This window comes from Meles meles, chromosome X (assembly GCF_922984935.1).
Source record: "Meles meles chromosome X, mMelMel3.1 paternal haplotype, whole genome shotgun sequence".
Taxonomy (NCBI): domain Eukaryota; kingdom Metazoa; phylum Chordata; class Mammalia; order Carnivora; family Mustelidae; genus Meles; species Meles meles.
Genome location: NC_060087.1, coordinates 6,424,985 through 6,445,949, shown reverse-complemented (window position 1 = coordinate 6,445,949; position 20,965 = coordinate 6,424,985). Strand labels below are relative to the sequence as shown.

At 59.7% G+C, this 20,965-nt stretch overlaps 2 protein-coding genes across 15 annotated transcripts in view; one reads left to right on the top strand and one right to left on the bottom strand.

The window, feature by feature from the left end:
* Positions 1 to 10,424, top strand: part of GPR143 (G protein-coupled receptor 143) — a 68,082-nt gene extending 57,658 nt beyond the window's left edge. For all 7 annotated transcript variants that reach the window (XM_045996472.1, XM_045996476.1, XM_045996471.1 and 4 more), the window contains one exon: positions 4,617 to 10,424. In XM_045996472.1, the coding sequence (XP_045852428.1) occupies positions 4,617 to 4,711 (95 nt within the window). In that variant the 3' untranslated portion in view covers positions 4,712 to 10,424. The remainder of the gene's footprint in view (positions 1 to 4,616) is intronic.
* A 286-nt stretch (positions 10,425 to 10,710) lies between these two features.
* Positions 10,711 to 20,965, bottom strand: part of TBL1X (transducin beta like 1 X-linked) — a 197,217-nt gene continuing 186,962 nt past the window's right edge. For all 8 annotated transcript variants that reach the window (XM_045996463.1, XM_045996465.1, XM_045996461.1 and 5 more), the window contains 6 exons: positions 19,026 to 19,147; positions 16,167 to 16,241; positions 15,714 to 15,841; positions 14,138 to 14,303; positions 11,940 to 12,041; positions 10,711 to 11,074 (listed from right to left, as the gene is read on the bottom strand). In XM_045996463.1, the coding sequence (XP_045852419.1) occupies positions 11,048 to 11,074; positions 11,940 to 12,041; positions 14,138 to 14,303; positions 15,714 to 15,841; positions 16,167 to 16,241; positions 19,026 to 19,147 (620 nt within the window). In that variant the 3' untranslated portion in view covers positions 10,711 to 11,047. The remainder of the gene's footprint in view (positions 11,075 to 11,939; positions 12,042 to 14,137; positions 14,304 to 15,713; positions 15,842 to 16,166; positions 16,242 to 19,025; positions 19,148 to 20,965) is intronic.

Below are 20,965 nucleotides of genomic sequence, written 5' to 3'. Positions count from 1 at the left end.
TGGAGCGAGAGTATTATGCTAAATGAAATAAATCCGAGAAAGACAAATATCATATGGTTTGCTCATATATGGAATTTAAGAAACAAAAGAATGAACAAAAGTGGAAAGTAGAAATCCAGAGAGTCTTAACTATACAGAACGAACTGATGGGTTCAGAGGGGAGGTGGAGGGAAATGGGGTTCAATCAGCGATGGCGGGGAGGAGGGCCCTTACGAGGCGCAGCTGGGGTCGTGTGCACGCGTCGACACTAGACTGCACGCTTGAAGCTGCTATTGTGCTGTGTGTTAGCTCACGGGAATTTTAAGTGAAAACTTAAACATTAGCACGGCTCCTGGGTGGCTCAGCGGGTCATGGTCTCAGGGTCCTGGGTTGGAGCCCTGAGTTGGGCTCCCTGCTCAGCAGGGAGCCTGCTTCTCCCTCTCTCTCTGCTGCTCCCCCTGCTTTATTGTTTGCTTGTTTTTTGAAGATTTTATTTATTTATTTGACAGAGAGAGATGACAAGTAGGCAGAGAGGCAGGCAGAGAGAAAAGGGGATGCCAGTTCCCCACTGAGCAGGGATCCCAATGTGGGGCTCCATCTCAGGACTCTGGGATCATAACCCGAGCCGAAGGCAGAGGCTTAACCCAGGGAGCCACCCAGGGGCCCTGCTCCCCCGCTTATATGCATGTGTTGTCTCTCTCTCCCTGTGTCACATAAATAAAGTCGTTTAAAAAGATAAAAAGAGGGGCGCCTGGGTGGCTCAGTGGTTTAAGTCTCTGCCTTCGGCTCGGGTCATGATCTCAGGGTCCTGGGATCAAGCCCCGCATCGGGCTCTCTGCTCAGTGGGGAGCCTGTTTCTCCCTCTCTCTCTGCCTGCCTCTCTGCCTACTTGTGATCTCTCTCTGTCAAATAAATAAATAAAATCCTTAAAAAAAAAAACAAATAAAAAGATAAAAAGAACATTAGCAGATAAGAGAAAAAATAGTGTCTATCCCACAGTTCTCATTCTCCCCCAGTTGTTCTTTCTCAGTGGTCTCTGCGTCTCCCGTAATACATTTTGCCGTTTCCTCGGTTCTCCCTCATCCCCTTGCCTGTTACCGTTTCTCATTCCCACAGGCCCCCCCACTGCCGTGATCTTCTCTCCCGCGTGCCCGGTTGCTCTCCCCGCGCCCTTTCCCCGCAGTGCTCTTTCCCACAGCTCCCTTCTCCCCTGGGTCATCCCTTTGCTCACATCATTCCATTTCCGTCCCACATTTCTCCTCTTTTCCCCGTAATCCCGTGTCTCACCCACAGTCTCCCGTCTCCGGTGCAGTTCCTTCTGCCCTGGTTCTTTCTGTCCCACGGTCCCGTTGTCCTGCGGCGCCTTGTGCCTCCCCCACTGTCCCCGGCCCTCCGCAGCCCGGTGCTGGGGCTGCTTTCCCGCCGCTTCCCTCGCGCTGGCGCGATTCGGATTCTTCATGGTCCCTCCGCGCTCGGTCTCCTGCGGTGCTGCTTTCCTCCATGCTCTGTCTTCCCGAAAGTTCTGTTTCTTCTCGAGTCCTCTGACCTTCCCCACAGTTCCTTCTCGCAGCCGCCCGTCTCCCTTCGTTCTGTTCTTCCCCGCAGTTCTGCGTCTTTGCCACATCCTCTCCCCGGTGTGTCGCGGCCTTTCGAGTCCGGCTCTCCCTGGACTCCGCTTCTCTCCACAGCTCCCCATTCTCCAGAATTCGCGTCTCTCCCACAGGTCTTTTCCGTCCTGAATTCGCTCGTGTCCTCCACAGTTTTCGCTCAACAATTGCCTGCCCCTCTCGGGAGTCCTTATCCTCGCCTTCATTCCCTGTTGTCACCGCCCTCCTCAGTGTGACACCAGGTGGCCCCGCATGGCGGCTGCCAGGGAAGTGTGGAGGAGAACATGCCCCGGGCTCTGACTCTGGTGCATTTTCTAGATCAAACTCAGTGCCCTGAAAGCGATCCAGGCCCCGGTGTCGTATGATCTCTGTGGCTCGGGGGTGCCCCCAGACCGGGCTTTCGGGGAGTCCAGGCGTGACAGGTGACGGTGCGGGAGACATCCAGTGTGACTTCAGAAATGTGCATCTGCGTGGGGCCGGGAAGTTCCCAAGAACCTGGCAGGGCTCGCGAAAGCAGGGGTCCAGGAGGGGGGGCTGGCCCTTGGGCCCCAGGAGCTTGCGGGCATCTGCACAGCCCGCAGGGACACGCGTCAGGGGCTCACACTGCACCAGCTGAGGATCAGTGCACATCCCCCAGCGGCCCCGCTGGACTGCCTTCTCCGAGGCTCGCGCAGCCAGCACGCTCTGTCTTGGCGGAGACCTTTACGGCCGGAAGACAAAGCCCACGGAAGCGCAGGCCCCCCGGGACGCGGGCCGGGCCGCGGCAGCGCTGGCGTCTGGGAAGCCGTCGGGGCACAGATGCGTCTTCTCCACGGAGCCCCCCGGGGGAGGATGAAAGAACCAGGAACTCTTCAAAAGCCACAGGATCCAGAGCAGGCCCTGAAGTGTGAGGCCCCAGGGGAGTGTCCGCAGCCCAGACCTCGATCACGAGTCAGCACGTGATGTCCCCCCGGAAGTCCCCACCGGTTCCCATGAGCTCAGGACGCCCTCCCCAGCAGCGCGTGACCCTGGGAAAACCGAGTCTCTTTGAAGTGCCACCAGCTCCCCCAGCCGCAGTGCGGTCGCAGGTCGCAGCCGGGGCTTCGGGAAGGCTTCCCCGCTGCCGCCGCTCTCCTGGCAGGGCAGGCTCCCCGCCCCAGCTGCCGCTCTCCCACCGCCCTCGCGGGCCGTCCAGATCTCCGCGGGGTCCGTGAGCGGGTCCCTGCCTCTGCCCGTCTTCTGCGTCCCCCGTCTTTGTGGGGCTCGTGAGACGGAGTCTGGCGCGTTCAGACCGCGGCTCTCCCGGACTCCTAACCTGGGCCCGGGAGGGAGCCCTGACCGCTGTGCCCCAAGCAGGCGTGTCTGTGGGGGGGCAGGGGGGCCCCCGAGGTGCCATGCTTGGGGTGTTTCGGTCGGTCATCGTCTTTCCCTGTAGCTCAGGCTTTGCTGGACCTTCCGCAGACACCGCTCCTGCTGTCTGCTCGTCTCCGCAGAGCACGGACGTCCTCTTCCCCGTGCGGTTCCCCGCGGCTCCGCGCGCGTCCCTTGGGAAACGGTGCTCGCCTGTCCCTCCTTCTGCTCCTCGGTCCCACTCAGCGCTCCGCGTCCTAGCGCGGCCGCCCGCTGCCGTCAAGGCCCTCACTCCGCCGTGCGCACCCACGCAACCGTGTGTGTGCAGCACCTTCTGCGTGCCTGTGTCCCGGACGCGCTGCCGGTAGCCGTGCTGACTGCAGCAGGCCGCTTTCTCGTCCGCGGGGACCGTCAGTGCAGCGGCAGAGATGGATGACAAATGCAAACGATTATACGGTATCCCGGGTAGCCCAGAGGTGTCGTGAAGAAACACAGACCTGTAAGGGCAGGAGCATGGTTCTAGATAGGGTGTCCTACATTTGTCCCTGAGGATGAGGGAACCCTTGAGGTGAGATCTGGAAGGCGACAGTCCTGCTGCTGAACAGCCGATGCCATTTAAATTGAGATCTGAGTGAGGTGTAGAAGGGAGCCATGAGAAAAGCCGGAAACGAGCTTTATGGGCAGAAGTGATGTGCAAAGGCCCTGTGGCAGAACTGGGCTAGATGTGTGAGAGAGGCCAGTGTGCCTGAGTTTGTGAATCAACAGAGAGTGTGACATGAGTGGAGACTACAGTGACCAGCAAGGCCCCTTGGTGGATGGAGTTTGGGATTTGGAGACACGAAGGACAGTCACTTGCCCTTGCACACTTGAAAGGGCCACACTTCTTCATGTCTTCTGTCTGGGTGCTCCCCACACACAACCTAGAACCGGGCGCAGAGCAGGCACACCAGGACACTTGTGGAATGAAAGAACGATTCCGATGTCCGTTCCAACGGACCCGCTCGGGTTCTGACGGAAGGCGTGTCACTGGCATGTTCGAACAGACCTTCAGAACGACGCTGTTGGCAGGAGTAATTCCCTTGATTGGTTCCCACTTTCCCCCTGAAACCACGTGGCATCAGCCATGAAAAGACAATTTTTTTTAAAGATTTTTATTTGACAGAGATCACAAGTAGGCGGGGAAGCAGGCAGAGAGAGAGAGGAGGAAGCAGGCTCCCCGCTGAGCAGAGAGCCCGATGCGGGGCTCCATCCCAGGACTCTGGGATCATGACCTGAGGCTTAACTCACTGAGCCACCGAGGCACCCGGTGAAAAGACGATGTAGAGGTGTTTTTGTCTGGCAGGGGCTGGTGGTCTCCACCCAGCTGGACCCTTCCTGAACTTGAGTGCAGGTGGCCTGGTGGCCGTGGGGTCCTGTTGGCCAAGGCAGCGCCCCCTGCGGCAGCTGCCCCCATGGTCACAGCGGGCCGCGATCCCGCGCTCTCCCGTCCGACAGCACAGGGCTCCGAAGCGGCGCCGTGTGCACCGCTGGTGCGCATTCGGGCCACAGGCTGCCCTGAGGTCTGGCCCAGGCACACACGGTGCGGAGGCCTGGCAGAAAGGACACGAGGGCTGAAGGTGCCCGCGGGTCGTGCACCGGTGGCCGACCAGAGCCACTCCGAGACGGCGGCACCGTCACAGGCTTTTCTCTTTTCCTCCCCAGGTTCTGAGGCCAGCACAGTTGAAATCCATGTCGCCCGCGAGCCCCGCCACGAAAGGGAAGTTGAGTCCGTTCCCCAGCCCCGGGGAGACCTGTGAGGGGTGGGACGGGCGTGCAGAGGGCACGCTCTCAGCCCGTTTCTCGGTCTTCAGAACTGTGTCCTGCCCCCAGATCTGCTGTTCCCACCCCGTCCGGGTTTCCTCCCGAGAAGTCTCTGCCGAGAGGATCCACGAACATGGTCGGGAGCGCAAGGGGAGCGGCTTCCCCGGACGCTCGTGGCCCTTCGCTGTCCCGAGGGGGCCGCCGGCGACGGGCGCGCAGATCCGGGCTTCGGAACTCGAGTGAATAAACGAGCGCAGCTGAAACCGAGCCCCCCGCCTGCTCGCGTGCTCCTGTCCGATCCCCTGTGCGTGGTGCTCTCCAGCCCAGTGTGGACATGGCCGGGTGGGGGGTGCCGGGGGGCTGCAGGAGGACTGCGGCGGCTGCGCTCGCGCCATTCAGGCTCCAGGTCTGTGTCCCCCGCGCAGCCATCGGTCCTGTGCGCACGGCACAGGACCGATGGCTGCGCGGGGACATGGTCTGAGCAACCCTGGGAACCCGCCGTCGATTGCCGCGTGGGCAGAAATCTTTCCGTCAGCAGGAATCTGTGCACGCTTCGAAGCGTTAAGCACATTTTTATTTCTGGGCGAAAGTGTCTAGCGCGCCCGGGAGTGGCCAGCCGGTGGGTCCCTGTGCACGAAACCCAGACGCCGATGCCTCCGGACGCCGCAGGCAGCTCCGCCACGTGACCCCTCCCTTCGTGCCCGCCGACTCCCAGTTGCTTTAGAAAAGCTTCTAGAAGCTTCTAGAGTTGTACTGTCGGAGAGTCGCTTGCTGGCAGAGGGGACTCCGGGCACGGCTGGACTGTGGTCAGGTGCCCAGGGCCGTGCGCTCCTAGGGGCGGACCGACCGTGACCCGAAGCATCTCGGAGCTTCCCATGTCCACGTGCGGCTGCCTTCTTACTCCGTGTTCACATCCCGTCTCCGCCGGCGTCCGCAGCCCCCCTTCTGCGAGAGGCCTCCCCCGCCCCGGCCTGAGGCCAGCCCACCCCCACCGCGGACGCCGAGATGCCCGCTGCTCGCTCCCCTGGCCTCCGCACGCCTGCAGCAGGACAGGGGACCCGGCCGCCGCGCCCCCCGCGACAGGCCAGGGCAGAACCAGGGCGGGGAGCAGCGACAGCAGCGTGTCTGGGAGGCCGGCCGCGGGCCGCTGTGAGCCGTGGGCAGCTCCCCGCATGCGACCCGGCCCGTAGCCGCTGCTTGCCCGTGTGGCCGCCAGGTCTGGCTGCGACAGCCCTCGGAGGGCCCGTGTCCTGCTTCGTTCCTTCTGGCTGGCCGCGGCGCAGTCGGGCTCAGGAGCGCGCCAGACGGCGGGGCCGCGGGTCTGCTTCACAGCTGGGGCGGCGGGTGGGGGCCAGAAGGCGCGTCCCTCCTCACACCCCAGTGGCGGGCACCGAGCGAGCCCTGGACGCTCCGGGGACGCGTGCGGAGCCCGAGCGGCTCCGCTGTGAGGAGAGGCGCCCGCAGACAGAGGACGAGACGAGATGGCGGTGGGCGGCCCGGTTCGAAGCACTTCCCCGGCCGGCCGGGGCTGGAGACCTCGGGGGGCGCGAGGGGCCGCGATCCAGGGCCGGGAAAGCCGGGACGGCGCGGGGAGGGAGGTTTTCAGAAAGGCGCGGCGGGGCCGGGGAACCCCGAGCCTGGCTGGGCTGGACGTGTGGCGGCGCCCGTGGCTGGGGCTGCGGTTTGGGCGGGAACGTGCGGCGGCTCCTGCGTGACTCGAGCTCCCTGGCAGCGCAGGAGGCCTCTGGCTCGTCACACTTCCAGGTCCCTCTGAGGACCCTGCTCACACCCCCTCCCCTTCGTCTACGGGTCTCATCTGCGTGGACTCCCCCCGCCCCCGGCTGTCGGCCTGGGCGCTCTCGGAAACCGCGGGTTCCTCGTCTGAGCCCTTCTCCGGAGCGTCCGAGTGTCCGCGGCAGGTGACAGTGCGCAGAGCAGCGCCCCGCCCTCTCCCCGGCCTGTCCCCGTCCTGCTGCGCGTGGAAACACGTCCCCCGGCGGGGCTTACCTTGTCGTGGATGAGACGTTCAGAGGAGCGGGAGCGGGACTGGGAAAAAGCAACATCCCGCCACGCCCCCAGCGCTCCGCGGGTTCCCCCGTCCCGCTCTCCGTCAGCGGCACCCGCAGCCCCCGGCGCCCGGACGCCTTCCCCACGACACGAGGAGCGCGGTAGGAGCCGTGGGCAGCCGCGTCAGGGTGTGACGCACGTGAATTTCGGTCGGGTGACCGCGAGGTGCAGCTGCCTGACACAGGATGAGGGCATGTCCCGTCCGGTGTGAACTGCCCCGTCTAAGGCTGTGGCTTCCCCCAAAGCCACACGTCACGCCACCTCCATCCCCGGGATCCCGACGTGCCCTGTGCTCTTCCCACGGCCGTGCTTGGCACCGGGCCGAGCTGTGTGCTGCGATCCGGCGCAGGGGCACGCTGCAGTTGGCGGGAAGGGCGCCGTGACCTTCTCGGAGACTGGGCCGGCAGAGAAGTGCTTGAACAGCTCTGCGCCGCCCCTCCCCACCCGTCTCCTTTGTAATCGTGGCGACAGCAATGCCCCGTCATTCTGCAGCGCCCGCCGACCGACCGAAGTCACGTCAGCAGCTGTCGGCGCGTGGCACAGACCAGATGGTCAGCCTCTGCCGGAGGTTTGTGTGCATCGTGCAGTCCCCCGCGTGCTGTGACTCGGGGTTCTCCGCGTGGCTCGAAGCCATTCCCTGGAACTCAGACCCCACCAGACCCACTGCCGAGACCCTTCTGCTGGGACGGTTTCTAGCCGCCAGCCCCAGGTGACACAGTGAAGGCGGGACCCGTGGAAACGTGCCCGCACGGCAGAGCTCTTGGCTGTGGCCAGGCTGCGGTTCCTCCCGCACCGGGCGCTTGTTCCCACGGTCCCATCCACCAGAGGGACCCTGGAGGGACGCAGGCGACTTGTTTCCTTGGGAAAACGCAGAATCTGGTCTCTGTGCGTCCGTGTCAACCTGGGCCTAGGGTCCACCCCGCGAGAGCAAGAAAGCACACCCACCAGGTTCTCTAATATCAAAATAGAGCAATTTATTCAAGACACTGAGTATGATCGGTTGATTCTCTCTGGAAACAAAAGAGCTACGATGCACACGGTGACTCTCAGCGCGTGAGGGTGAGTGGGCCGGAGGACAGGACGGGCGGATGCGATGGGACGGGACCGAGAAGACGCAGACAGGGGACCACATCTGGCTGTACGTCTGACACAGACAATAAAAACCGCAGAAGCCAGAATTCAAAACCTCAGTGAGTGGCGGAAGGAACATTTCTGCGTTTGACAAGAAACACGATTTAAAAAAGAAAAAGGTGGAACAGAAAGTTAAAAATAACTACAAAGCAGACCCTTACATCTGACAAAGTGCACTTCACTTGGCTCCGTGATCTCGGTTCAGAAAGACAAGACAAACGTCACGTCCCGGGTGCCGTGTGGGGTCAGCGGCTGCACGCCCTGTCCCGGCTGGCTCTCCCAGCCCCCGCCGCAGGGCAGCATCCCCTTGCCGGGTGGGCCTGTGGAACGCGCTCTTGGTCACTTGAAACCCAACCACGGATGCTGGGCAGCAGCGCCGTGTTACTGTGATTGCAGAACCAAGGTTCCATCTGGTCTCAGAGACAGAAGCATTTACCCGCGTCTCAGCGCCGTCAGCAAGGACCAACAGTGCGTTGTCCCACGGGCCATCCCGTGAGGACAGAGGGGGCTCTACCGGCTTCCTGGCCACAGGGCGAACGTGGGAGGCTCCACGGATGGTGGTCGTCGTGCCGAGGGCGGGGCTGGACGGAAGGGGCCGCGCGCTCACGGTTGGTCCCTGTTCAGGCCCGTGGGGAGCCTGTGCCGTGGCGGCTCGGGGCAGCCGGGGATGCGGACCGTTGGCCTCCGTCCTCTCCAGCTTCGTTCCTTCCTGCACACAGGGGTCAAGCCTGTGGCGTACGAGGCCTTGTAGCCCTTGGCTCCTACGTCCTGGTTCCCAAGTGGCTGAGTGTCCTCCGGAGGCTGACGCCCGGGCTCCCGACCTCCCTGTGAAGATTACCTAGTGAACCCCTTCCAGGATGTCCCGACCACGGGGCTCCTCTCAACAACGTACTCTCTGTACAGGTGCACGGCACCTTGCACAGGGAGTCGAGACGGTGTTGGTCTGGACCCCCAGCGAACCGCGTCCCAAACCCAAGGACGGACGCCTTGGGGCCAGCAAGTCCCCGTCTGCTCTCTCCAAAGAGGGGAGTGAGGAGTGTGCAGGACTTGGAGCCCTAGGCTAAGCACTGAGGCACCAGAGCCTGAATGAAATCCCCACGTCGTCCACAGAGCACTTTCTGGGTCTCGCGCAGCCGGGGTGCGTGGAACTCCGCTGTCCAAGCCAGTTAGTGAGCCGGGAAGGCTGAGCACTCTCCGGTCTCGTAGCCGGGCCCGGCCCATTGCAAGCTGCGCAGGGAGCGCGGGCCCTCCCTGCCCGTGGGGCTTCCGCGGCGTGGATGGGTGCCACCCTCTGACGGACTTCCCGTGTCACTGCTGCGACACGCGACCCACAGACGCCTGCCCACGACAGGACCCCTTCCTCATCCCTTCCTGTGCCCGCCGGGAAACAGGTGGCGAAGGGCCTTCTCTTCCACTCCTTCCCCGCTGCTCACTGAAAAACTAGGTCCGTGTCCGGTTATGACAAGAGTACAAAGGTCACCTGATCCAATGAAAGGAAACTCCTCTAGGAACACAAAGCCATGTTTAATTTTTTAAAAACAGTAAAAAGACTCATTAAAAAAAAATCTTTCTCCTATTCTCTTGCGGGAGAAAGAAATTATGAAGACAGCAGAAATCATTAGTGACGTTTCTACCTATGTAATTCACCTCCAGGACCAAGCATCTGCCTTCCCCGTTCGTTTCTGTCACTGGGAGACCAGGGGAGATCCTGGAGCCTTTTATGTCCGCGTGGCAAGGACGGGCCACCCTGCTCTCGGTTTCTGTAGCGCCGCCCACGAGCTGGTGAGGGGACGCTGGGCCCAGCTGCAAGCTGGGATGGCGTCTTCGATGCCATCTGGTTTGGGGAATGCTTCTTGGGGTCAGAGGGCGCTGCCGTCCCGCTCTCCCGCCGGCTTTGGGGGCCTGCGCCCCGGCGAGGTGCAGGGCTCGTGTCCAAACCAGGAGGCGCTGGGCTTTCTCTCTCCGGCGGGAGGGCGAGCTCGCCACCCACACACGGGACCGAACTTTCCCACCCACACTTCTAACCACCGTTCACAAAGCTGAAGGGAAAGGAAAAAGCGACCTCAGACCCTGCCTGTGTCTTCCTAGAATTTGTTTAAAATATGAATCACACAAAGCTCTCTATGTCTGATGGCCATTTTTAGGATTTTAAAATTGTTTTAACATAAAAATATTTTTTTTTCCAAAAATACTCCAGGCTCTCTCTCTTATAAGTATTTTTTTCTCCTGTAAAAAGTCCCCCTGCCCCGCCTGCTTACATAAAGCACTTAGTATGCGCCGAAAGTGCCCTTGAGACCGAAGATCCGAAGCAACTGTGGAACGGGACAGAGAGAGAGTGAGCGAGGGGCGGGGGGCGGGGGGGGACAGCCGTCCGTCCAAGATTCCGTCGCGGCGTCCGCAAGGCGGCCCGTGCAAGGCTGGATGGCACACCAAGACCACACGGAGCTGGGGAAGGGGTGCGGGGGTGGGGGCGAACAACGGGAAAGAAGCAACAAACCAGACAGTTTCCACCTCAGACCGAAGGCCCTCAGACGACGGGATTCCAGCCAATAGAAAAACCACCGGACAAAGAAGGTTCTAGAAAATAGAAAGTGTTGGGATTACAAAGTCGCGCATTTCATCGGTACAAACTGGTCTTTGAACATCCTGTGTGAGAACTGTAGTGTCCAAATTCTTAGGGAAAAACCCACCACGTGGGGGAGAGTCCCCTCCCCCCCTTTTGGTTTATCACAGCATTTTTCTCGTTTTTCCTTTTTTTTGGCACAGCTTTTTGTTTTTTTCCTTTTCCTTTCTTCCCTCCTCCTTTTCTCCTCTCGGCCATCAGAGCCTGTTCTGGATGGAAACCAAACCACACGCCGTTGAGCTGGTGGCTTCGTGCTTCCCAGGCTGAGTGCTGTGGGTGGAAACCGTTCTTTCCCCCTTCGATAGGACTGTGTGTTTCTGTCTTAAACGTCTTGATGAAGGTTACGAAAAAATAGAGACTCCCGTGGGCAGGGATGAGCTGATTTCCAAGTACACTCTAATGCAAGTCAAGTTCGTCCAGCTTCGGAGTGGGTAGACTGTGTCTGGCGAGCGCTGCGACCTCACACGTTCACTGCTGGTCCGTGAGATTTCTTTTCTGAAATAGTTTGTGTTTATTTCCGAAGATCTAAAACACACACCTAAAGGAAACAGAAGTGCCTGTTATTTTCACAGACAACACCGGGATGCCTTTTGAGCCCTTGGACCGAATGTGGCCCGGCATCTGTGTTTTGTAAATAAAGTTTAATTGGCACACAGTCACGAAGATTCAGAGAACTTGAGTAAGAGGCCGATGTCTGAGCACGTGACCTACCAATCCCCAGCAAACAGCACTGCACGGAAAAGTCAGGTCAAGGGCAGTGCTGGGAACAAATGGCAGTGGACGCTTATGTAATGGGGCAGATGAGAAGCCTGAGCACACGCACGCTGGGAGCAGTGGGGGCCCACGCTGACACTCGGAAAGCCTGTCCCCTGCTGCCCCCCTGCCTCGGAGCTGAAGTGCAGGAATGACTCAAAACGCGAGCCATCTCATGGGACCAGAACAGGACCACTGGGAGCCAGGAGACCTGGGGAAGGAAAGGCCATGCCTTTACCACCCCAGGGCCCAGGTCAGGGGCACCAGGATGGAACTGAGGCAGGAGTTTCTCAGCTTCAGCCCCAGCGCCACGGAGGGCCAGCCGCTTCCCTGCGGTGGGGGCCGTCGCCCAGCGTCCTCAAGGGGACAGAACGCCCACAGCTGAGAATCGCCAATTTCCCTGAGAATGTGAAGCAGAGTGACGACCCGGGAGGGAGGAGGAGTGGGCCGTGCTCACACGGGGCCCGCCCTGTGGGTTCCAGCCCAGAAGCTTCCTTCACCCCAGACACATTCCTTCCACACCCGCTGTGTGCCAGGCCACCCCGATCACAGCCCCCGGCCACTGCAGGCAGCTGTCCACCGCCCACCACCCAGCTTTTCCATTTGCCACCCTCGCCCCGCCCTGCCCACCAGCCGCGGGGGCCGCTTACAGAGCCGTCGGACGCGCTGGCGCCCACTTTGTCCCCGCGCGCGTTCCAGCACACCTCGAAGATGCCGCCGGTGCCTCGGTAGCTGTGCACGAGACTCCCGGTCTGCAAAGCAAAGCCGCCGTTACTAGCGGGCAGGCGCGTGTGGTGCACGGGCACGCCAGCACGAGCCACTGCTCTGGGCGCACCCCGAGCCGCTGCTGCACCGTGACATCACGCACAGCCGGTCCCTCCAGACACACACAAGTCCCAACATTTTTCACGGAACTTTCTAGTGGCTGCAGATCCTGCCTCTCAGACATCCTACCCCTGGGAGTGTACATGATGTACGGCGGCCCTGGCCTCGCCCAGACAGAGCAGGCCATGCGACCCTGGTGCCTCATAGACGGGGGCAGCTGTTCCTGGGAGACGGGAACCAGGAAGGGAGAAGTCAACAGTGTTCCAGGTTTGTGTTTAGAGGGGACCCATCTCATGGAGAATTAAAGTGAGCTTTAAAATGTCTCAAAGAGGGCGCCTGGGTGACTCAGGTCAGGGTCCCAGGGTCCTGGGATGGCACCCCGCATTGGGCTCCCCACTCAGTTGGGAACCTGCTTCTCCCTCTGCCCTTCCCCCCACTGTACTCTCTCCAGCTCTCTCTCTAAAACAGAAGTCTGAGAGGGGGTGCCTGTCTGGCTCAGCCAGCGGACAATATGACCGATGACCATGGGGTCGTAAGTTCAAGCTCTATGTTGGGTGGAGAGTTTAATTAAAAAAAGTAAACGGAAGCGCCTGGGTGCCTCAACTCTGTTCAGCATGTGCCTCTGGCTCAGGTCATGATCTCAGGGTCCTGGGATCAAGCCCCATATCGGGCTCCCCTCTCAGTGGGGGTCTGCTTTTCCCTCTCCGTCTGTCTTTCCCCACCACTTCGGCTCTCTTGCTCGCTCTTTTCCTCTCGTTCTCTCTCTCTCTCGAAAAAAAATCTATTAGACTATTTAATAAAATCTTTACAAAAATAAAATGTCTCCAAGAGTGTTGTGATTTATACAGAGGGGAGGATTGGATCTGACGAGTTTCTGACAGCAGACAGCACCTAAGGACTGATGTCACTTTACAGATCCGTCCAGCAGGACTTCTGGGAAGTGTTTCATGAAGGGGCTCTGGCACGCTGGCCCTGGGATGTGTTCTCCAGGAGGCCTATCCAACCAAGGCTGCAAGGCTCGGCTTGGCGTCAGGCTGACTCCACAAAGGGCCCACTGTCGCCTCTCCTTCCATAAGAGAGTGTGGCTTACATAAGGCAGTCCCCGGGAAGCCTGGGGTCTCATTATGCTCATTACCTTGGCCCATCCACCACTTCCTCCTCCTGCCCCAAGGGGGAGAGACATGGACTTGAGACACCCGAATGTCAGCTGAGCCCAGGGAAGCAAGAGGGTAGGGCACACAAAAAGGGGAGCAAGGAAGCCATCGGATCCATCCTGAGATCCAACAAAATGGACTGCAGCCTATTTTCAAGGACTCCCACCATACCACCGTCTCCTTCCAGGAGGAGAACCAAGAGCTGACTGCCCAAAACAGTACTCTGTACTCTGCGAGTTCCTGTCCATTCTAGTGTCTGTGTTCAGATCTCGCTGTCCTCAGGCATGGCCAGAGAGACCTCCAGTGGCTACACTGAATCAAATACCGTCTCCTTTCCGTTCTGAGAATGAGACAACCCATTACTGGCCTGTGCTTTGCTACCCAAACACAATGGCACAAACACAGCACACCGGCGCTCCTTCAGACTCCTTCGTCTGCTCCGGGGGCCACGGGATGTGGTGCGGTGCAGGGGAGGTCAGGGCTGGCCTCGGCCCAGCTCGCTGGCTCCCGGAAACCTCGGATGGGGACGCCCCTTTACCCCCCAACCTCAGCATCCGCAGGGCTGCGTCTCTGCACCTGCCCGTGCCCGAGACAAGGATGAGGCGGGCCGTGTTTGATGCCAGGAAGCTGAACAAGTAGAAGATGGGGGTAACCCTTGGGGAGAAGACCTGCAGCCCCCACGGAGCACAGGGCACGTGGCCCGGAGCCGGGGGTCTGCCCGCGGAGGGAGGGCTGGCTCCACGCCTTCGCCCGCGGCAACTCATCCTTACTAAGCTCCAACTCCCCAGCTGCTGCCCCCAGCCCGGGTCCCCGGAAATGCTGTCTAGGCCCTCCGTTCGGCAAGGCCGGGGTCACAGGAATCGCGTTACCTGAGTACTCCAGATGTGCACACACTTGTCAAAGGAGCCGCTGGCCAGGTACTTGCCATCGGGGCTGAAGGCCACACTGTAGACGGGCTCCTGGTGCTTGGTCAGCGTGTGGGTGCACACCCCCCGCTCCACGTCCCACAGCCGCACCGTGGAGTCGAACGAAGCACTGCGGGCGGGAGACAGCACGTCACCGCGGAGACGCCCGGTGGACTTTCCGCCTCCCTGAGACGTTTGACGGGGAGCACGAGCTCCTCCTTCAAGCTCTTATGTGTCTGGAGACAACGAACGGGCACGACTCCCCCAAAACCTGAGTCAGATGTGTTGAAAACAAGGCCATGGTTCTCAAACACATCTTTCCTTCCTTCCTTCCTCCCTCCCTTCCGTTACTAGGGACACAAGCTGATACCCACACGAATTTCTCACTGCATTTCCTACAGATACAAATGATAAATACTTCTATAGCATAATTACCGTATTTTCTAAAATGCTCTCGTAATATTTCCACCGTGAAAGGACAACACAGGCCATGGCTGTTCCCTGGCATCGTGTCTCTCCGCAGGTACCTTCCCCTCCTACCCGTTCCCTAAAAGGACCATTTATGCTGGTCCTCGGTACCGCGTAACATGGAAGTAGCTTCCGGGCCATCAACACCGATGGCGGTGTGTTCTTTCGCACCGCATTTAGGACACTGACCAGAAATAAAGGAATTATGGCTGTCGTGTTCTTGTGGTCCTAGGATCTCCGCGGATGTAGGACTCCCTTCCAGGACTTTCTAAGCGATGGTCCTGGGTCAAGCACTTGCAGCAAATGGGAGTCCTCACTGCTCGGCGAGGCTGCGCACCCCACTGCTACATCGCAAATGTGTACCTTCTCCCTGATTGCCACCCGTTCCCTGTGCCCACAAGTCCCCTCCCCACCACAGCCTGAGCAAGCCCCAGGCTGCTGCAGGTCCCGGAACATCCCCGCCAAGTCGCCTCTCTCCCACACTGCTTCCGACTGCGGTCTCCAGACGCCCGGTGACCCTGGCATAAAGTCTCAGAATCTCTTCAGTTCGTCTCCTAAATGCTCCTTTGAAAACACAGCACCTAGAGTTCAACGTTCCCTCCTGCCTCTCGAGCGAGCCCCAGTTCTGGCCATGTCAGTCCTCCCAGTGCTGCGGCCCTACGGCCATCACTCTATCAGGCTGGTCAGGTCTGGCTGGAGCTGGGGAGCCCTGTATCCTTGCTCCCGGTGCTCCCCTCCTGCTGCTGGAAGGGGAACCAAGGAACCACGCCCGATGTCCACACTGAGCTCCGTTTCCTTGCTCTGTCTTAACAAGAACCTTCACCAAAGCCCAGAGTTCGGAGCCTGGACATCGGCGCCTCCTGCCAGCCTCATGGTTCAAACGGTCCCTACCTCAAGTCAGGTGTCACCTCCGTGTTCTGGGCACGTTCAAAGCGAGCTCACCGTGTCCCTTAGCTTGGAAGGGCACCCACGAATTGGCCATACACCTCAGCAAAATCTCCCGTTCTCTCTGCATACGACTGGCTCTGCCTTTAGGAACAGCACCCGGGGCTGGGGGCCGGCTGTCCTTTACCTTGCTAGCATGATGTTGGAATTTGGGTTGCTGGTAGCGGGCCCGGTGGGACTCCACTTTATGGTGTAGATCTCTTTGCTGTGAGCCTGAAGGTCATGGACGCACGTGTCCTGCTTCATACTCCAGATCTGGAGAACGGGAGAGGGACCGTGTGAGCAAATGCCGTCTCTCCGGCCAGGTGCCATTGGCCATCACTCACGCCACGGGCTCCTGTGACACGGCCGCGCCTATGAGCAAGGCCATGGGGAAGGGAAGGCGTGTCCGCAGGACCCTCAACACATCAACAGGAGTTAGCTGCAGGCCAGTGACGTCCAGTCAGAAACAGGGACAGAGCACAGAGGCAGAGAGAGGGCCGGGCACAGGGTCATCCGCGGAAAAGCAGGGAACGCGAGCTCAGTACCGAGTGTGCGCGGCTGTCCCGGATCAGACACCTGTCCTCTTGGACTGCGTTACCTTTAACGTCATGTCGTCAGAGCAGGACGCCAGCAGCATTCCGGAAGGGTCCCATTTGATGGCATTGACCTCGTTCTGAAAGAGCGAGGGGTTTGAGAGAAAAAGGCGTGTGAGCAAGTACCAGGACCTTCCAGCAGGGGGCAGCAGGGCCTCGTCTGTGCCACAAAGAGCCTGCATTCAGGCCCCGTCTCAAAGGAGCCCACGGGAAACCACGGACTTGCTGCTTTTCCCGTCAGTTTCCTTTCTCTCGCTGCCTTCCACGTTTCCATACGAGCACAGCGGGACACCAAAGGCGCCCTCAGCTACGTTTCTCTAAGAAAAGAAAATCACTCCTAGGGAGTCCGATGAATTTACATTCAATGCACGGCAGTGCAGAAAACGAGTTAAGACCCTGGTTACCCTAAATGGAACTTTGAAAATCGCTTTCCTACATGCTTTCATTTTTTTAAAAAGATTTCATTTATTTTGGGGGCGCCTGGGTGGCTCAGCAGGTTAAAGCCTCTGCCTTCGGCTTGGGTCATGATCTCGGGGTCCTGGGATCGAGCCCCGCATCAGGCTCCCTGCTTCCCCCCCTCTCTCTGCCTGCCTCTCTGCCTACTTGTGATCTCTGTCAAATAAATACATCTTTAAAACAAAAGATTTTATTTATCTGACAGATCACAAGTAGGCAGAGCAGCAGGCACATGGAGAGAGGGAAGCAAGCTCCCCGCTGAGCAGGGAGTCTGGCACAGGTCTCAGATCCCAGGACCCTGAGATCATAACCCGAGCCGAAGGCAGAGGCGTAACCCCCTAAGCCACCCAGGCGCCCCTACACAGTTTAATACCGCAGCTGCCTCCTGTCTGAATCCATTACAAGACCCCTCTCTTCGTGCTGGGACAGCGGGCGGTGGAAGGCAAAGGTTTAAGAGCTCAGCTACACAGGAGGGTTTCTTTCATCCAGGGTGAAGACGGGATCGACATGAACCAGGGGTAACTGTTAGGAATACACCCGTAAACAAAATCTCTGAGGGGGGGGGGCAAGGGGCTAGAAATCAAGAGCAAACAGCAAGTAAGCCTGGTGCCACAGCCCGGCACGGGCAGAAAGTTCCAGAGAGCAGCTGCAGCGCGCTGTGGGGGACAGAAAGCAAAGAGGCTGCAGCCAGCCTGCCAGTCCTGGGGACCGGATGACCCCGAGGCCGAATCCCGCAGGGTGCAGGCCCAGGCCCCCCGAGGCAGGGCTGTTTCTAAAGGACCCGGCTGTGCCTCCGTACGGAGGTGGCGGTGAGGCGCCGGGCCTGGAGTGGGCGCCGTGGCGAGGGCTGGTGGGAGCAAGACCATGGGTCTCGTTGCTTTCCAGCAGCATCACTACAGCCCGTGTAGGGTCCCACTCATGCCTGTCATCCCAGCCTGACAAATGCCTGATTTCAGACCCACAATTAATAATTTCCCACTCTGAAGTCCTCTGATCTGGATAAATTTTATGGTCATATTACTTGTTAAGGACACTGAGCTTTGAACGGCATGACGTGGAAAAGCGACAAGGCCATGTCTGTTCCACACAGTATGGACCGTGGACGGCGTGGGGAAAAGGGAGGAAGGACACCCAGGAGGCCCAGGAGCAGCCTCCTGGGTGGGCGAAGGGCGGACGGAGCCGCTGGACTAGAGACGGGTGTGTGTACGTGTGTGCTCACACGTATGCACGAGAACGTGCATGCCGGACCCCACGGGAACCCGGGGCCCAAGGAAGGCACTGTCCCGGGGACGGGCTCAGCCAGCACAGGCGGCCTTGGGGGCTCTGGCCACAGCCACTGAGGAGACCCTATGGATTCATCTCTCTGTGCCCAGGAGTGTGGAGCCAGGCCCACTGACTGGCCCCAGCTAGACCCCTCGAGGTGGGCCCCAGCTCCGCCCACGGTGGCGTTTTCTCTCTGCACTTCTGCAACTCAAGCCACGATTCCCAGGAGGCACCCAGGGATGGCTCACATCCAGGGATGTCCCACGCGGTCTCGGGAGGAAAAACTACATTTAGCTTGTGTCTCATGCGAGATGGAGAGCGGCGAGAAGCCCCATTTACAAATGTTATGGGGGTGAGTCCTATGAGGGACAACGGGAAGCCACGAAGACCTCTACTGAAAGTTTGGAGAGAGTGTAGCGTCAGGGGAGAGAGGGAGAGACAGGAAACATGAAGAGGGGGCGTCAGTTTAGAGACACGAGATGGTAACGGGATTGCTGAGGCCTGCGCTCCAGAAGCGTGACCTTGGGGGGCAGACGCTGGAAGAGGGGGTGCTGAGGACACCGGTGTTTGTCAGGCAGGTCTCCCAGGAGGGCTGGGGGCGGGGTGGGGGGGTGGTTCAGAGGCTCCAGGGATCTGGTCCAGAAAAGCGACCAGGATCCGCTGTGCCCCACACCAAGGAATTCGATGAGCCTCGGAGCTTCCTGGATCAGGTGCGGGTGTTTTCCACCACATTTAGGAAAAGTGGCCGTTAAGGCTTCAGACGATTTGTGTGTTCTCTCTCTCCCCTCTCTCCACTGCACATACCAGCTTCGTATAGCCCATGGGTCACGAAGCCTTTCTGAGAAAGTCCGCTCGGGCTTCTAGCCATTCTATAAATCAGCTCATTTCTGGGAGCCCCGCAGTCTCCCACCTGCTGCCAGTGCTCCCCATCCACTCGCCCATTACAGGCACCGTTTCCCTTACGTCTCTGCACGTTTTCAGAGCAGCCACTTTAAAAAGTCCTCCCAGCAGAATCGAGCCCCTGCCTCGTCTCAGGGTCGGTCCTGGGGCTGCTGCCTGCCCACAGTGGGGTGAATCCAGCCCCCAGCAATGCCAAAAGGCAGCCTCTCAGGAAGCGGGGGCCCGTCGCCAGGAGTCACACTCACTGTGTGTCCTTGGAAGGTTTTGACCGGGCGGTCGCAGCCGAGTCTGCAGACGTGAATGCACATGTCGGTGCTGCAGGAGGCGAAGGTCGTGTTGTTCTGCCAGTCCACATCCAGGGCGGGCGCTGCGGGGCAGGGGACAGGGGGACACCTGCGCTGACCACGGGTGCACACAGCTCAGCTGACCGAACACCACCAGCAGCGGAGTCAAGAAGCCTTGGCTGCTGACACGATACGAGAATGTGCCCAGAGCGCGAAGACCTCTCCGTGCACGTCTGGGGCACCGGGCAGATGGCTCTGGGAGACACCACGACAGCTGCTGTGCCCTGTGGCCTCCAGAGTCTCTGGATGCCCAACATGGGGAGAAGGGGTTCCTCAGAACGCGCACTGCCTGCTCTTAGACCTTGCTACTTCCAGAAATATCCTAGCGGTGGGCTGACGGGATTTGTTGTAGATGGGAAGAAGAGACGACGAGATCAAAAACATTTCCTATGTTCAAGATATCCTGATTTTTAAAAATCTCCTGCAACCCATTAATGCAGCCCACGATTCCCAGCACACTCCCTGGCCCGGCATAGCAGAAGGAAGGAACCGATCCCACTTGGTCCGAGGAATGAGGCCCCGAGCCAGACGGAGAGCTAAGGCCGCAGCGGCTCTTGCCGACAACACCGCACCCGCGCTTTCCCAATTCCTGGGCTGCCCTCTGCATTCAGGGCATGCAACCTACGCTCGTGGAAACGGGACGATCTGGGGGGCAGTTCTGGGAGTGTCTAGCACTTGCTCATAAGGATGAGCACCCGCTAACCCTTGCGCCTGCCGGCAAGACCCCCGGGGCTCCCAGGATGATCTCACCATTCAGCATGTGTAAGTGACGGGAAACAAGGCATCTGGGGTCCGCGTGCACTCCGCCCCCCCCCCCCACAAGGGCCAGTGAGGTTCAGCAGCCGGCCTACTCCAGGCACAACCTGGCTGTCTTCGCTTTTTTTTTTAAGTCTAATTCTGAAACATTACTGTTCATGCCAGCTCCCCAGTGGCTGTATTTTCTGGCTCACAAGACAGCAGCGTAACAGAAAGCTGATGCCGGGACAATGTGGGTGGGGGAGGGGCGTGCGGGGGTGGGGGGCTGGGCCCTTTTCTCACACGGGAACTCTGAGCGACCACGGCCACAGTCCGATCTAGAACCTGCCATCGCCACCAACAGCGCCCTCGTGCCGCTTCACACTCCCAGCGCGCCCTCCCGGCCCCACCCCTACAGTCTGGCTGCACACCAGCACTCTCCAAGGTCATCACCTGCAGAAGGGCGTGTGAGATGGACTCACAGCAGGCGAGCTCCGCACACAGGCCTCTGCCCCTCCGCCGCATGCCCATGAGCCCTGCCCAGCCGTTGGGGGCCACCACCGTGCACTGATAACCGTTCTTTCTGACTGCTTAGTGGTCGTCTGCCGTTAGGCTCCAAGCTGACGCTCCCCGCTGGGGGCGACGCATGGCGGCCCTACCGGGTGTTCAGGGGGAAACCTAGTAAGGCAAAGCCATTTCTCAGGTCAACCCATCAAATCCGGACTTTCCAAATGCTGACTAAGCGTCCTCCTCAGAAGCCTGAACTACCTGTGTTTTGCTCTGAGAAGGAGCACACTTCCTTTTTCCTTTCATCTTCCCATCTCGAACAGTCTCTAGCACTCTCCTTGACACTGCCGTGCGGGGGAGAGCAAACCACACCTGCATCTTACTGAACCGGCCCGGGGCCGTACCCCATGACGGGGAGAACTATGGGGGAGGAGTCTCTCGACACATAAGGAACACATGGGTGGTGTTCCTGGGCCGGTGGGAGAGAACCGGCCCTTCCACGGAGAGCCCTTTCAGGAAATCTTCAAAATGCTCTCGGAAATGTTACGTTCTGCTGAAAAACCGTAAAGATTTATTTACTATATTGGGGAGGAAGGCAG